The 14,818-nt window shown below is 39.8% G+C and overlaps 1 protein-coding gene and 1 non-coding gene across 2 annotated transcripts; both read right to left on the bottom strand.

The window, feature by feature from the left end:
* Window positions 1–12,111: 12,111 nt before the first annotated feature.
* On the bottom strand, window positions 12,112–12,200 carry trnas-gcu (transfer RNA serine (anticodon GCU)). The gene has a single exon. It is a non-coding gene; the product is annotated as a tRNA-Ser (tRNA).
* Window positions 12,201–12,648: 448 nt separating this feature from the next.
* LOC129349489 (uncharacterized) lies at window positions 12,649–14,096 on the bottom strand. The gene is made up of 3 exons (XM_055012807.1): window positions 13,985–14,096; window positions 13,622–13,879; window positions 12,649–13,467 (listed from the first exon to the last, which is right to left on the bottom strand). The coding sequence occupies exons 2-3, from the start codon at window positions 13,870–13,872 to the stop codon at window positions 12,771–12,773; spliced, it is 948 nt and encodes a 315-aa protein (XP_054868782.1). The 5' UTR covers window positions 13,873–13,879; window positions 13,985–14,096; the 3' UTR covers window positions 12,649–12,770.
* Window positions 14,097–14,818: the final 722 nt, after the last annotated feature.

Raw genomic sequence — 14,818 nt, forward strand, 5'->3', positions numbered from 1 at the left:
GGAGTTGCACACTGGAAAATTCTTTAGTTTATCTGCATGCCTGGTCTCATGGAAGTCACTTCGTCTGGTGGGTGTTTGCCAAGAAGTTATTCAGAACAACAACACAAACTCAAATTTTAATTTGCATTTATATTTTACAGTCTCACATCTTATAGACTCTTGAAGAAACACAAGACATACTATATTTTTTAGACGTAGAGTTGAGAACTACTACTCCTGCAAACTTTCCACAGGGATAAAAGCCAAAGACTAAACCCAAACCTGCCTGTAATGTGCTCATTACTGTTACAGTGCAGCACAACTTGCTGATATGAAACTGTGAGAAGCTCTAAAGGTGGCCCAAGATCCCTTTGTAGTGCCTATAAAAAGTATACGCCTCCCTTGGAAGTTTTTCCCCTTTTATTGCTTTTCAACATCGATTCGTGGGTCAATTTAATTTGGCTGTTGTGACAAGAATTCACATAAAATGACTTTTTCATGTCGAAGTGAAAACAGATTTCTACAAAGTGCCGTCATAAAGTTCAAAATATATAATGTAAAATAAATGAAAATAAGTACATATTATTCACTCCCTTTATTGTGACATGGCTTTTATAACACCAGTGCAGTCAATAGGCGCTAGAAGTCACACAGTAAGTGAAATGAAGATCATGAACGTGTTTCAAGTGATTCTAGTAGAATGTATCTGTAAGGTCCATTCACTGGTGAATCGGTACTCCCGGATATAACTACACCATGAAGACTAAAGAACACTCTAAACAACTCTGTGACAAGGTCAGCGAAAGCATAAGTCAGGGAATAGATACAAGAAAATGTCAAAGTCAGTGAATATCTCTCTTGGAATACAGCTAACTCAATCATTCAGAAATAAAAGGAATTTAGCACATGTGTAAATCTGTCTAGAGCTGGTTGTCCTCAAAAATTGAGTAACTGTGCAAGAAACAGACACCTGTGATTCCTCTAAAGGAGTTACAAAGACTGTATACAGCAACTGTTTCCTCTTCTTCACCTGTCAAAGTTTTACTGGGAGATTGGCAACGAGGGGGCCACTGTTGAAAAAAACTCATATTAAATCTCAACTAGAAGTCACCAGAAGGCTTGTGGGAGGCTCTGAAATCACCTAGAATAAGGTTCTTTGGTCTGATGAGACCAGAAATTAGCTGTTTGTCCATCAGTGTCACTGTGTTTGGTGGACTCCAAACACTGCATATCGTCACAAACAAATATCCCCACTATAAAGCATGGTGGTGGCAGCATCATGATGAGAAGCATGGTGGTGGCAGCATCATGATGTGAAGCATGGTGGTGGCAGCATCATTATGTGAAACATGGTGGTGGCAGCATCAGGATGTGAAACATGGTGGTGGCAGCATCAGGATGTGAAGCATGGTGGTGGCAGCATCAGGATGTGAAGCATGGTGGTGGCAGCATCATTATGTGGGGATGTTTCTCACCAACAGGCCCAGGAAGGTTTGTAAAGGTAGAGGGTAAAATGAATGTTGCAAAGTACAGGAAATCTTGGAGGACAACCTGATTCAGTCTGCAAGAAAACTGTAACTTTGGAAAAGATTTGTTTTCCACAATGAACTGAAGCATAAAGACAAAACTACACAGAAATGATTTAAAGACAACAAGGTGAATGTTCTGGAGTGACTGAGTCAGAGCCCAGACCTCAGCCCAACTGAGAATTAGTGGCTAGGTGTGAAAAGGTCTTTCCACTCATGATCCCAGAGTGACCTGAAAGAAACTGAACAGTTTATGCAAAGAAGAATGGAGTAAAATTGTAGTTTCCAGATGTGCAAGGTGGATTGACATCTATCTACAAGGGCTGAATGCTGTATTTGTGGCCAAAGGTGCCTCTATTAAATATTGAAGGACTTGAAGGAGGTGAATACTTATGCAGTTACTGATTTTATGTCTTATATTTTCAATTAATTGATGTAACTTTATAGAAATCTGTTTTTGCTTTGACATGAAAGAGTCTTTTTTATTAAATTGTTTTCATAAAAGCCTAATTATATTGATTAAATGGAAAAACTTCCAAGTGGAGGAATTGTACTGCAGCTGCACCAACCCTCACTTTCCAACAGCAGAGCCACGTCCTGTTTATATCCTGCAAATGATGTTATAGCTGCTGATGGATGGAAATAATGTGATTATACACGTGCCTCCATTTTACTGGACCTCTGCGGGAGGATGAACTAACTGGCTATTGATTGCTTAGAGCCGGTAACTAGGCCCTTTTCACTTCCATGAGGTAACGTTGGGATGGTAAATGTCAGAGAAATGTCAAAGCCTTCTGGGCTCAGATTAACAGCGAGGCTCCGGGGTCAGGCAGCAGTCAACCGTTACCGTCAGCAATCGTACAGACGTTCCTCTGCTGAGTCAGAAAAGGCCAGCGTTTGGATATTCAGATTTCTCCCGAGGCCTGCGAATAAAGACTCAGCCATGGATTAAGTTCATACTGTATACATTTATTACAGACAGGAGCCTTAATTGGTCTCAGGAAATGTCCAAAGAGGATGACATAAAGGTAGAAAAGACAGCAAACTCACAGTGCAGGACAAATGCTGTTAGGAAGCACATTAGGAAGACTACCATTTTGTTTTTGCTTCCTTTATTTTTTAAATTCCAGTGAGAATTGTACTTGTTTCATTTAATTTTACTTGTTTAATCACAAAAAATCATATTAAAAAACACATTTATTTCTACAAGCCATCTGCCTTCAATATCAAAAGCACTTTTTTATACGGTATTGGAAGTCAGTGAGGTCTCAAGTGTTAAAACTCTCAATGTAAGACAGGCAATTTCCATCTGCTTCAGTCTGTAGAGGTTACACAAACACAGTTTAATTAAAATGTTGTGTGCATCTTCCAATAATTTCATATATGACAGGGTAGCTCATTAAAATGCTGTACATGCAATCTGTGATCTCTGTTCATGGCTCAACCTCTAATTTACATTAATTCTCATGTAAATCAGCTTCTAAACAGTTTGCTGCTGCATATTAATCACTTGAGCACAAGTGCCCCTACAGAATACAATAAAAACACTGATAAACAGTCAAACACACCAGAAAGAAACACACGTCAATACTTTTAATCACTGATTCAAGGCTTCACTTCTGTATAGATGTTAGTTTGAAAATCCACACACTCCACTTACCAGAAGTTTTGGTGTGGCTAAGTCTTTTGAGAACTAAATCGGTCCAATATTATTGTAAAATAAACTTGAATTGTATGTTGTATGCACTTTATGATGTGTAATCTGATTTCTTTTTAGCCTCCCTCAACCACGCATGTAGAATAAACCTTCAAAATCAGACAAATACAATTAAAATTTGTGTAAAGTAAATAAAATGTAAAGTTTCCATCAAACGTCAATCAATCAGCTGTTAGATCAGGAGACACCCAGATGTTTCCCGTCATGCTCTGAGTGCAAAAAACTCCCAAAACTGCAGAAATCTTCGTCTTGCAATGTTTCTGTTGCCTATGTTGACATGACATCAGAGCAGGTCTCACACAAATCGAATCTGTGTAGGTCTGGCTCAAGATAAATACCAATGGAAGCACAGATATTATGTTCTGTATTGATTATGGACTGGTGATGTATGAATTGAGGCAATATTATTGAAATAATTAAAAGAAAATCATGTGTATTTGCTGCAATTTTGTCATGGGAGCCTGTTTTTTTTTTTGTCAGAAAACAGGCTCCCATGACATATATACAGTATATATACATCCCCTGCCACTTTATTAGGTATGCCTGATGAAATAATTGCTATCTACTACAAGAGCTATTAATTCTACATTTGTGAAGCGTCTGCATATTCACATTTTGCTGGCATAGAAGTGCCAATGCTGCTTTATATCATTATTGAAGGTCATAGTGTATGGTGTGTGTACATTGTACTGCTTTATATTTAATGGTGTTCTTAATATTTTGACTACCTCATTAACATACACTACCATTCAAAAGTTTGGGGTCACATAGAAATGCCCTTATTTTTGAAAGAAAAGCATTTTTAAAAAAAATGAAGATAACATTAAATGAATCAGAAATACAGTCTAGACGTGTTCTAATGCTACATCGTGTTAGCTAATGGTGCTGAAAAGCTAATTGATGATCAGAAAACCTTTGTGCAATTATGTTAGTACATGAAAAAAAGTGAGTTTTCATGGAAAACATGAAATTGTCTGGGTGACCCCAAACTTTTGAACGGTGGTGTACATGAGCTGGACGATATACAGCCCCTCCAGGATTTCGCGGGTGTTTTTTGAGATTGTGGCGGCCAAAAACGCCTGAATCCGTGGCAGCTTTTCTAATAAATTGCGATGTAAGTTGCGATGTTTTAAGCGTATTTGTTGCAATGAAATTGCGGGAGACAGTGACAATTGCTATAAAAATTGCTTTTTTTTTCAGCTTTTAGAACATGTTTCAACTTTGTAATTGACAATATTTATTCCAAAATTAATTCTTTAAAACTCCAACCCACTTGCAACCGGACCAGCATGCAACATGCGGTGCATTTCCAGCTGCGATCCGGTGTGTTTACCAGCAGCGGGCCGCAGCTCATTTGCATAAAGTCAACTTGACTTCTACTTCATGCAAATTCGATGCAGCGTGCAGAGATCCCACGCATCACAAAACTTTTGTCAAACATCTAAACTAGCCGTCGGTGAACTAAAACGAGGACAGATTCAGCTGCTGCACAGATTATTTCTCACCTCAAACGCTTTCCGAAATACTTTTCACCTTTCACTGTTTTCGAAATAAAAGAGAATGTTTGCGGCCGACTCGCTGTGTTCATCCAACACGTCTGCCGGACTGTCAAGCTGAAAGTTTGCTCACATGACCACGTAGTGGCGTGCTGAAACTCGAGCGCTGTCATGTGACAATGTTGTAGCCCGCTAGTGACCGCCCACCATGCGTGCAATTTTCAGATGCGGCGCGTTTACATGCGAGAAAAACGCATCTAGTGGACACATAGCTTAAAACACGTCTGCATCTTCAAACCAAAAACAAGGAAGTGAATTTGGTGACGTACGTGCATTACGTTTGCGCTGGGGACTGCTATGAGTGGTAGAACTCATGGGAAATTGCAGAAAAGTTCTGATGACTGGACAAAATTGCAAGGTCGCACAGAATTTGTGGAGATTGGTTGAAATTGCATGAATTAGTGCGATCGCAACATCACGAATTCCTGGAGGGACTGGATATATGAGGAACACTTTCAGCTCTAATGCACCACCACCCTCTATGATGTCAGAAATAATCAGAAAGTAGAATTATCGCCTTTTTTACAAAGTGAATGAAAATAAAAATGTAGAAGCATCTTAACAGTAGAATTTATTGGAGAGCTGTTGTGTTGGATTGCGTTACATTTCACATGTATGTTTAAGTGGGTGAGTGTACATACTGTACATACATATACTGATAATGGATATTTACTGGGAGAGAGTGGGAAGTCAGCACTGTACTGTTATTACTTAACTGTTAAAAGCATTTTTTTCCCCTCTTGGCTTAATTTTTGCCTTTGAAAGCTGCTATTTATTGCTGGTATTTATTTTGGAGGCTGCAAATAAATGGCTTCCTATTTATCCAGCTCACTTCTGTTAGAGAAATGTTTTTTACTCCCTGTGCTACTTAACACCAGATGGAAGCAGATGAAATATACTAGAAACATGAAAATGAAAACAAGCGCAGCTTTTAAGATCAGATTAGATTAGGGAGCTTTTCTGTCATTGTACTTTTGTACGACAAATTTTTTCTCCTATGAGACTCCATTTATTCCCCATCAACCACAAAATTACATGTTCTTTTGGATTTCTTTATACTCTTCATTCTGCTTGTGTTTAACAATAAACAGGAAAGAAGACATGAAAGATCATCACAGTATACGGTGTGATGCATCTTAACCAGTAGACCAGCAGGATATCCTAATGAGATTGTTTGAACCTTTTATAGATTTTGGTGTCAGGAAAAAGTTTAAAAATAAATACAACAACCAGCAGAAATCCCTCCCTGTATTTTTTAGGTCTTTCATCTACCACTACTGCATGTTGAAATTATGAATATCAAGCATGTATAAGCAAAGTGAGGACAAGTTGCTGGATAAAAGCTGGTCATAAAGTCTGTTTTTAAGAGCTAAGCCACAAAAAAAGCTAAACACGGTAAGAATTAAAAGTGAGGGATGAACTTGCAAAGAAGCGAGCTGTGCGGCTGCAGCGTTTGACACTTTCACTTCACTCTCAGCGGTCTTATAACGCTGGTTTCAGATAAAAAGCCGCTAAAACCTGCCTGCAGGCGGTTACATACTAACAGCGGAGCGTTTGGCAGTAAAGAGTCAGAGACCAAAAACTATGAAAAAGGTCATGGTGGGTTTTTGTTGGACTTTTCTTGTAATAAGTTTCTCTCTGATCCAGATGAACAGTTGGAGTGTTAAAATGTGCTGGCAGCTAAATAAACACTACAGATACTGGAGATGATGTGAAACTTGACAATTAACCTTAAGTTCAACAGGATCCAGCTGCTGGTTGTGAACACAGGTCTGCTTTGACAGTGTAGATGTTTGGTTGCTGCTCAGCCTTTACGTGCATTATGTGGCTGAACCTTTGGTGATATTTTTCTGTCCAGGGCTGCACAGTGGCTCAGTGGTTAGCACTTTCGCCTTGCAGCTACAAGATCCTTGGTTTGCATCGCAGCCTCGGATCTTTCTGCATGGAGTTTGCATGTTCTCCCTGTGCATGTGTGGGTTTTCTCCAGGTACTCTGGCTTCCTCCCACAGTCCAAAAACATGCTGAGGTTAGTTGGTGGTTCTAAATTGCCCATAGGTGTGAATGTGAGAGTGATTGTTTGTCTCTAGATGTAGCCCTCTGATAGACTGGTGACCTGCCCAGGTGTCCCCTGCCTTCACCCTAAGTCAGCTGGGACAGACTCTCACCCTCTCATCCCCATCTCACCCCAACCAGTCGAGGCTGAAGGCTGCCTTCCCTGAGTCTGGTTTGTCTGAGTTTTTTTCCCCTCCATATTATAGTTTTGTTCTTTCCCAATGTCGCTGACTGCTTGCTCAAAAGGAATCCAGAGGCAACTCTGGATTGTTGGGTTCTCAGTTCTTTGTTTAAAGTTCATAAGATCTTTACTGACTATGTGAAGATGAAGAAGCCTTAATTTATCACAAATACATTTTTATGGAATTGTTGTTTTCACATATTACAATGGGGTCAGAGTGCAGGGTCAACTAAGGTACAGCATCCCTAAGGAAGCATTAAGAATCTTGCTCAAGGGCCCAACAACGGCAGCACTGGGGTTTGATCTTCTGACCTTCTGATTGGTAGCCCAGAGACTTAACTGTGGCACCACCACTGCTGTGAAATGCTAGGAGAAGAAATATGTTATGAATTGGCACTATATGAATAGACTTGAACTGAATTGTGTCTAAAATCATCCACTCCTTCCTTCCTCCCTGTCTATGACTACTATATAGTGAACTATGTAGGAGCTCCTCTTCAAAAATATCAATTTCAGACTCTACACTATTAATTACATCACTGTCGTTGCTGAATTAAAACATTTCAGATTGATGTCGGCTTTGGTAGTGTACTGACCGGAATTTTTGTGATAAATTCATATTATACTAAGAGTATTTTCCAAAATTAACAAGCAAAAATATGTTGTTTTTTTTCTTTGTGTTGTGATACATCACTCTGTTCTATAAACATATCAATACAGACTAGTATGTCTGTGAAGATTCTCAGTCATCCAGGTCATGGTAATCGTAGGAGCTTCAGGAAAAATCAACTGGATTTCTCTTGTAGCTTCTTGAAGACGTTTCACTTCTCATCCAAGAGGCTTCTTCAGTACTGATTAATGTGGAGTGTCAGAATATGCTCCAGTCAGTGCTCAGCCTTCACATGCATTAGTCAGAACTGAAGAAGTCTCTTGGATGAGAGGTGAAACATCTTCAAGAGCCTACAAATCTGTGTTTTTAATTTTAATGTTTTCAACCCATAACTCTTGGGTTTGTATCATGCCTGTTGTCATTTCAACAAGCTACATGTATAGAAAACATTCAGCAGGAAATATGTCTTAACACTACAAAATAGCTGTTAAAAATCTGAGGAGATTCCACCAATCCTCAATAGTCTGTCTACCTTTCTCATTCAATGCAATGCATGATGGAACACATTGCTGGATGGTGACTATTTTCAGAGTGCATTGTGGGATACTTTGAGTGACTAAATAGGGTGTAGCAGTTATAACTTAACATACAAAATGGCAAACACACTATATAGTGAGCAGAGATTGATTTTGGACGCAGTGTTTGCCATCCAGTGAATTCGGTTATAATCGCAGCTGCAGTTTGTCTCAATTAGCCTCAGCAGCAGACGTGACCGAGGAGGTGAACCAGTTTGTAAATGCAATGGTGCAGACTTGTGCCTGACAGCCACAACTGAGGGTTCACTCACTCCTACAGTGGTCACAACCAAGTGTTTACTGCACAACACATGATGCTGTATATTTATACAGTTCATTGTCTCTTTATGGGTGAGAGAAAATGCTTTCAGAGGCTCCTTAAAAAAACTGCATAAAGTAAGAGATAAGATAGGATAAAACTTTATTAATTCCAAATTAAATTCTTGTGCCATAAATTTCTCAGAAAAAGGTCATAAAGTATGATTATGTAAAAAGTAGTAAAACAATAATATGGAAATATTATAGAGTACTGAAATAAAACAAGTAAATTCAAATAAGACTAGAATAAAATAGTAAAAAGTAATGCAGGTAATTATACTGAGGTAATAAGTAATATCTCACATGATAATGAAATATTGCACATGAAAAATGAGATGTAATCAAAGTTGCAATTAAAAATAAAATTTCAAACATGGAAATGAAACATTACACATGAAACGGAAGTATCAAATACTGCACATGAAGTGAAATACTAGACAGGATATAGATATGGATATTGTACAAACTAGAAATATTACAAATGATACTGATTTTAATGTTTAGATATAAGCGATATTTTAGCTGTCGCTCCTGCAGAAAAGCGACGAGTTCAACAGTTTGATGGCCACTGGTAGAAAATGAGAGCTCGAGTACTAGAATAATCAGGATGTGAAAACATGAAATACTTTTCTAACAAATTCAACAAATAAACCTCTTATTGGAGGTTTAAAGAATAATTGTCTTTAACAACCACTTTTACCTTTGATTCAAACCTCATGTGCATTTTCCTTCCTTTTTGTCTAAACCTTGAGCCTAATCGTGAAAGTATATAACACTTTTTCAAACTTTCACAACAACTAACAGCTATAAATCCTCCACTGTGGCCTCAGATGTGCAATCAAAAGCTGCACTGCAAAGACAGAGCATGACTCACAAACCAAGAATGAGGAGCTCAAACCAAAGGACAGGCTGCGGTGTTAGATTCAAATGATGTGTCTTTGCATTCGTCACCATTTTGCAATGCAGCTCATGTTTGATGGTCTGTCCTTCTTTATACTTTTAATTAACAAATTAATTTTGGAGGACAGCCTGCTGAAGGCAGATTTATACATGTGCAAGATTTGTTCCATCTCTAAATGATGGATTTCACTGTACTCAAAGACATTCAGGAACTTGGAGATTTTCTTGTATCCATCCCTTGACTTATGCCTTTAATTAACCTTTCCGCAGAGTTTCTTGGAGTGTTCTTTTGTCTGAATGATGTAGTAACAGTGACGAGTACTGATTCACCAGTGACTGGACCTTCCAGATACAGGTGTCTTCATACTGCGATCACTGAGACACATTGACTGCACTCAGATGCAGAGGTGGGTAGAGTAGCCAAAAATTGTACTCAAGTAAGAGTAGCGTTACTTCAAAATAATATCACTCAAGTAGAAGTACAAAGTAGTCATCCAAAAAATCACTCAAGAGTAAAAAAGTATTTCTTGAAAAGACTACTCAAGTACTGAGTAACTGTTTGATTGTAATGTCCAATGTTTTTGTTTTTTTTTTTTTAGAAATGATCAGACAGACAAAAAATGTAAAATAATGTGCAAATTCTGGTATTTCCAAATAATAAAATTAAAAAAAAAAAAAATAGCAGAAATAACATCTTTACATAATGACAAGTTAAGGCACAAGAAACACAAATTTCCAAATCTCGGTTTTTCACAACATAAAGCTTTTGAAACAAATACCCGTAGTAAGGTAACGTTTATATGTTTGAACAGTGTAAACTACTTCCGGTGACAAGATCTACTGTATGCTTTATTTCACTTCCCTCCAAATGGCACAGGTTCAGTAGATAGAAAATAACAACTCGGGCTGGACCCGAATATCCAAATATTCGGTCGTTGTGGTGGTATCCGAATATTAATTATGTGATCCGAATATTCGTACCCCCCCCCCCACACTGTATCACGCAGACCTACCAAGCCTGACGTCATGCTTCGCTTTGCCCTTGTTAGTAAACAGAAGACAAAAACTGAAGATATCCATGCTAATGCTATGCTAATGTTGTCGGACTCCAAAGCAAGATCAAACTTCTCGAAAATGCCCCGGTTTTTTTCGTTCCCTGTCTGCTAGAGTTTGTGCCGCTATGCCTCCACAGTTCGTATGAGGTCATGTGACCGCAGGGCGACATCTGGTGAAACGGAGTCTCGTGATTATTGTTGCTTCGTCTGATTGGCGAAACAGTCATGTGGTAGATCCACTGGGGGCATCTCTCCGGCAAAATAAAGCATATCTCATGTGGCAAGTAAAAAAGTAACGAGTCGAGTGTAGCCCAATGTAACGGAGTAAGAGTAGCGTTTTTTCTTCACAAATCTACTCAAGTAAAAAGTATGGCAGAGAAAAACTACTCTCAGAAGTACATTTTTTTAGAGAAGTTACTCAAGTAAATGTGACGGAGTAAATGTAACTCGTTACTACCCACGTCTGCTCAGATGATTTTAATAATTGTGTGACTTTCAGCATCAATTAGCTGCAGCTGTGTTGAACTCGACGAGTCTCTTTTAAGAGGGTTGAAAACTTGTGCAATTATTTATTTTACATTTTATGTTTTGAACTACATAGTATGTAGAAATCTGTTTTCACTTTGACATGGAAGAGTGTTTATTTATATCAATTCTTGTCAAAAAGGCCAAATTCAATAGACCATGAATTATTTGAAGAAAATCAATAAAAGTGGAAAACTTCCAAGAGAGGTGAATACTTTTTATAGACACTGTGCAAGTCAGACTGGTTTAGCAGGAATCAGCACAGCTATCAAAGACAGAAGTGTTGGACTCTAATATAAGCGACAGGTTTTGAAGCAGATGTTTCTGGATCAGCCAACATCTGCTACATCTGGAGCCTTTAAACAGAACAAATTTGAATCATGAATCTTTCACGAGGCACACAGCTGAATGTGTTAGTGGAATTTTTGAGCAACTAAGTACTTTGCAAAATCTAACAAAGAATATTAGTGGTAAAACAAGGTGTGGTGCTCACTGTGGAAGTCTAAAACACCACATGGTAACCTGTGTTGCATCTTTTATTTCCTTTTTTTTCTGGCACTACATGGTAAAAAAAAAAAAAACACCCAAAAAAAGGCTTTGTCCCTCTTCCCATAAGTTAAGAGGTCATTCCACTAAAAAATTATAAATTGAGTAGATTTAAACTGGCTCATAGGAGTCAGCAGCTGTAGTCAATCATAATCAAGCATGATAAGTTAAGAGACCATTAAACTAAGAAAATATGATTAACACAGGTTTCCACATCACCAAAACTGATATGTATATTTTTGACCCAACAGATTTTGCCATATTTCCAGAAGACCTTTAATAAATTTGTGAAAGAACCAAAAACAGAGTTCTCAACCTAACTACAGAAAAATGAAACAACCAAGCTGCTTAGCCAAACCTAAACACAACAGCAACACAATTTCCAATTTCATTTAGCAGATGCTTTTATCCAAAGCGGCGTACATGTGAGAGCAGATACAACACAAGCTGGGTAAGCAGGGGAGCAGTAAGGATCTTGCCTAAAGGTCCTACGTGGACAACTGTGCCCTGACTGGGGTTTGAATCTTCTGTGCCAAAGTCAGGGCTGCTAAACACTGCACTGTTCAAAACTTCCAGCTCGACGAGGATGGGATTCGAACCCACGCGTGCAGAGCACAATGGATTAGCAGTCCATCGCCTTAACCACTTGGCCAAAAATGGGGCAAAAGGGTCTGCCCCAGTGGGGGAAAAGGGAAAAAAAGGGAAAAATTGAGGGGGGAAAGAGAGGGGAAAGGAAAAAATAGAAAAGAAGGAAAATATACAGCATATAAATTCTGTTTTCTACTCTGAGGGCTTCTTACCATTGTTTATTGCTTCAGCACTTATTTCAAGGTATAACATTACTACAATTATTATGTTTCTTGAGGGATTTGAACCGGCAACCTCCCTGTACCAGAGTGATTTGGACTGTCCCCTCACTTTTTGATAAACTCAGTTATTTGAGAGACTAGTTTAGGGCAGCACAATAAATAAACACATTTCAAATTTAGCAAAGTGTTTGTTTTGTCACCAGCTGTAAAATTAATTCTGAATTTAGTGAGTGTATTACACTCACTGTCCTAAGTCTAAAGAGTGTCCTCAGGAGATTAGATAAAAACGTGAAGGCATATTTTGGCTCAAACAAATATATTAAAACTTTATTGCAGCGTGCAATGAACACTGTCTCACAAACTGTCCAACAGACAGACAAACAGAGACATAAAATGGGAGAACAAGTCACAGTGACAGCATTTACTGTAAAGTCTTCCTCCATTCATCCAGGGTCAGTCCTGAGGCTGGACAATACCATCGACCCTTCATCTGGGTGTGTCCAGTCCTTTTACTTTTGTCCTGGCCACACTGCTTGCAGGTGTAATGGTACTTTTCCTTTGCCAGCCTCTTCTTTGGTGGTTCCCCCCTTGACACTAGCTCCTCATCCTCTTGAGCAGCTTTTTTTAGCCTCCAGGCACGTTGCCTTGGCTCAGATGGAGGGCACACGGGAGGAGCTTTCTGCCATGGAGGAGCAACAGGACATGGAGCAGCCCCAGGACATGGAGGAGCTAACTGCAATGGAGGAGCTGGCTGCAGTGGAGGAGCATGGGCAAATGGAGAGTGCATAAGAGAGGGAGCATGCAGATAAGAAGGAAGATGCTGCCACTGAGGAGCTTGCTGGAGTGGAGTGGCAGGCACAAATTGTGGAGGGAAAGTGGCATATGGTGGATAGAACACAGGTTGTTTGTTTGCTGCCAGAGTGTGCTGGCGGGGGAAAGCTTCTCCTTCATGATTTTCAGGGTCTTCAAATGTCATTGTCTCACGTGCTTGTTGCACAGGAACATCTGGAAGTGTGTTCACTGCAGGGAGAAGCTCCTTGGCCAGAGGTAGCTGCTTGGGAAGTACCGTGCCTTGCAGCAGCATATCCCTGTCCCTCCTCTTGTCCCTCCTGAGTAGCCTACAAGACAAAAAAAATCATCCATACATGTGAGCCTCTCCCTCCTAAGGTTATGACACCTTTTCTAACAAGTATGCAGTTGGAGCTTATACTTGAGATTAAAATATAAATTGTGTCTTGACTGAATGGGAAAGGTAAATGAAATAACACATACCATGAAGAGACAGTAGTGTTGTTAACTGGCACAAGAACCAAGTTTGTCTGGTCCAGGACAACCCTGCTGTCCTCCAGCAGCTGTCTAATGTGGCTGTAGATGCTGACGATGGACTGAGGGATGGGCATGGTTTTCCCCTTTGTGTCCTTGGGCCTGTTGCGAACTTGCTCAAACTCTTTGGCAAGTCTGAGGCAAACACACTCACTGACTCTGTTTACTTCAGGGTCCTGGGCTGCTTGGCCATGAGTCATGTATAGTCTGTGGGAGAAAATTAAGATATGACCTGGACTGTGAACAAGGTGTAAAGCTTTGAAGAACATGTAATTTGAACTTAATATTTTTCAGCAAATTGTGGTCACACACCTTTCTGCAGCCTGCAGTCCAGGTGCAGAGGTACTCGGCTTTCTGGGAGCTCTCCATGGTCCTGCTGACACACGTGCCTTCTTTCTAGCCTTATGGGAATACCTAAACAGTGAAACAGTATTTTGCTTTGGAGGCTCTGCTGCTGGCTTTTGCGGAGATGGCATAATGAATGCTGCATAGTGAGCCTGTTGGATGTGGTCCAAAAGGCCAATAGCAATTCAATTCAATTCAATTCAATTTTATTTATATAGCGCCAATTACAGTCAAATTGTCTCGAGACGCTTTACAATAGCACCCTGCACCTTGGTCCCACAGGTGTCGCATTTCTCATCTGTATGATAGTCTAACAGGTGCTCTGAAAATTTGTCTCCCTCCACAAGCTGGTTGCACTTGTAGCACTGCACTCCCTGTCCTGCCACTGAAGCTCCTGCATTTGTGTCTCTTCTCTCTGCCTCTGTGTTGTCTTTGACTCCCCCTGTCTCTGCGTCTCTTCTCAGTCTCTCTGTGAAGTCTTGGACTTCCCTTGCTTCTGTGTCTCCTCTCTTGGTCTCCACTTGTCCTCTACCTGTTTCCACGCCTCCTGTCTCTACCTCTGTGCTGACTCGGACTGGCCCTGCTTCAGTCTGAACTCCTCCTGCCTCACTGGATCCAGTACCTGATGACTGAACTGCTGGCTGGGGTGAGGGTACAAAAAGAGGCTATGAAAACATCAACCGTCACCACCAAAGAAAACAAAAATCAAATAAATAAATTCACCTACCTTGTGGAACCCACAGGTGCACTGAAGACTTCTCCCAAACAGATCCTTAGTATGGCTCTGCAAAGGGCAAGCAT

This window comes from Amphiprion ocellaris, chromosome 1, assembly GCF_022539595.1.
Source record: "Amphiprion ocellaris isolate individual 3 ecotype Okinawa chromosome 1, ASM2253959v1, whole genome shotgun sequence".
NCBI lineage: Eukaryota > Metazoa > Chordata > Actinopteri > Pomacentridae > Amphiprion > Amphiprion ocellaris.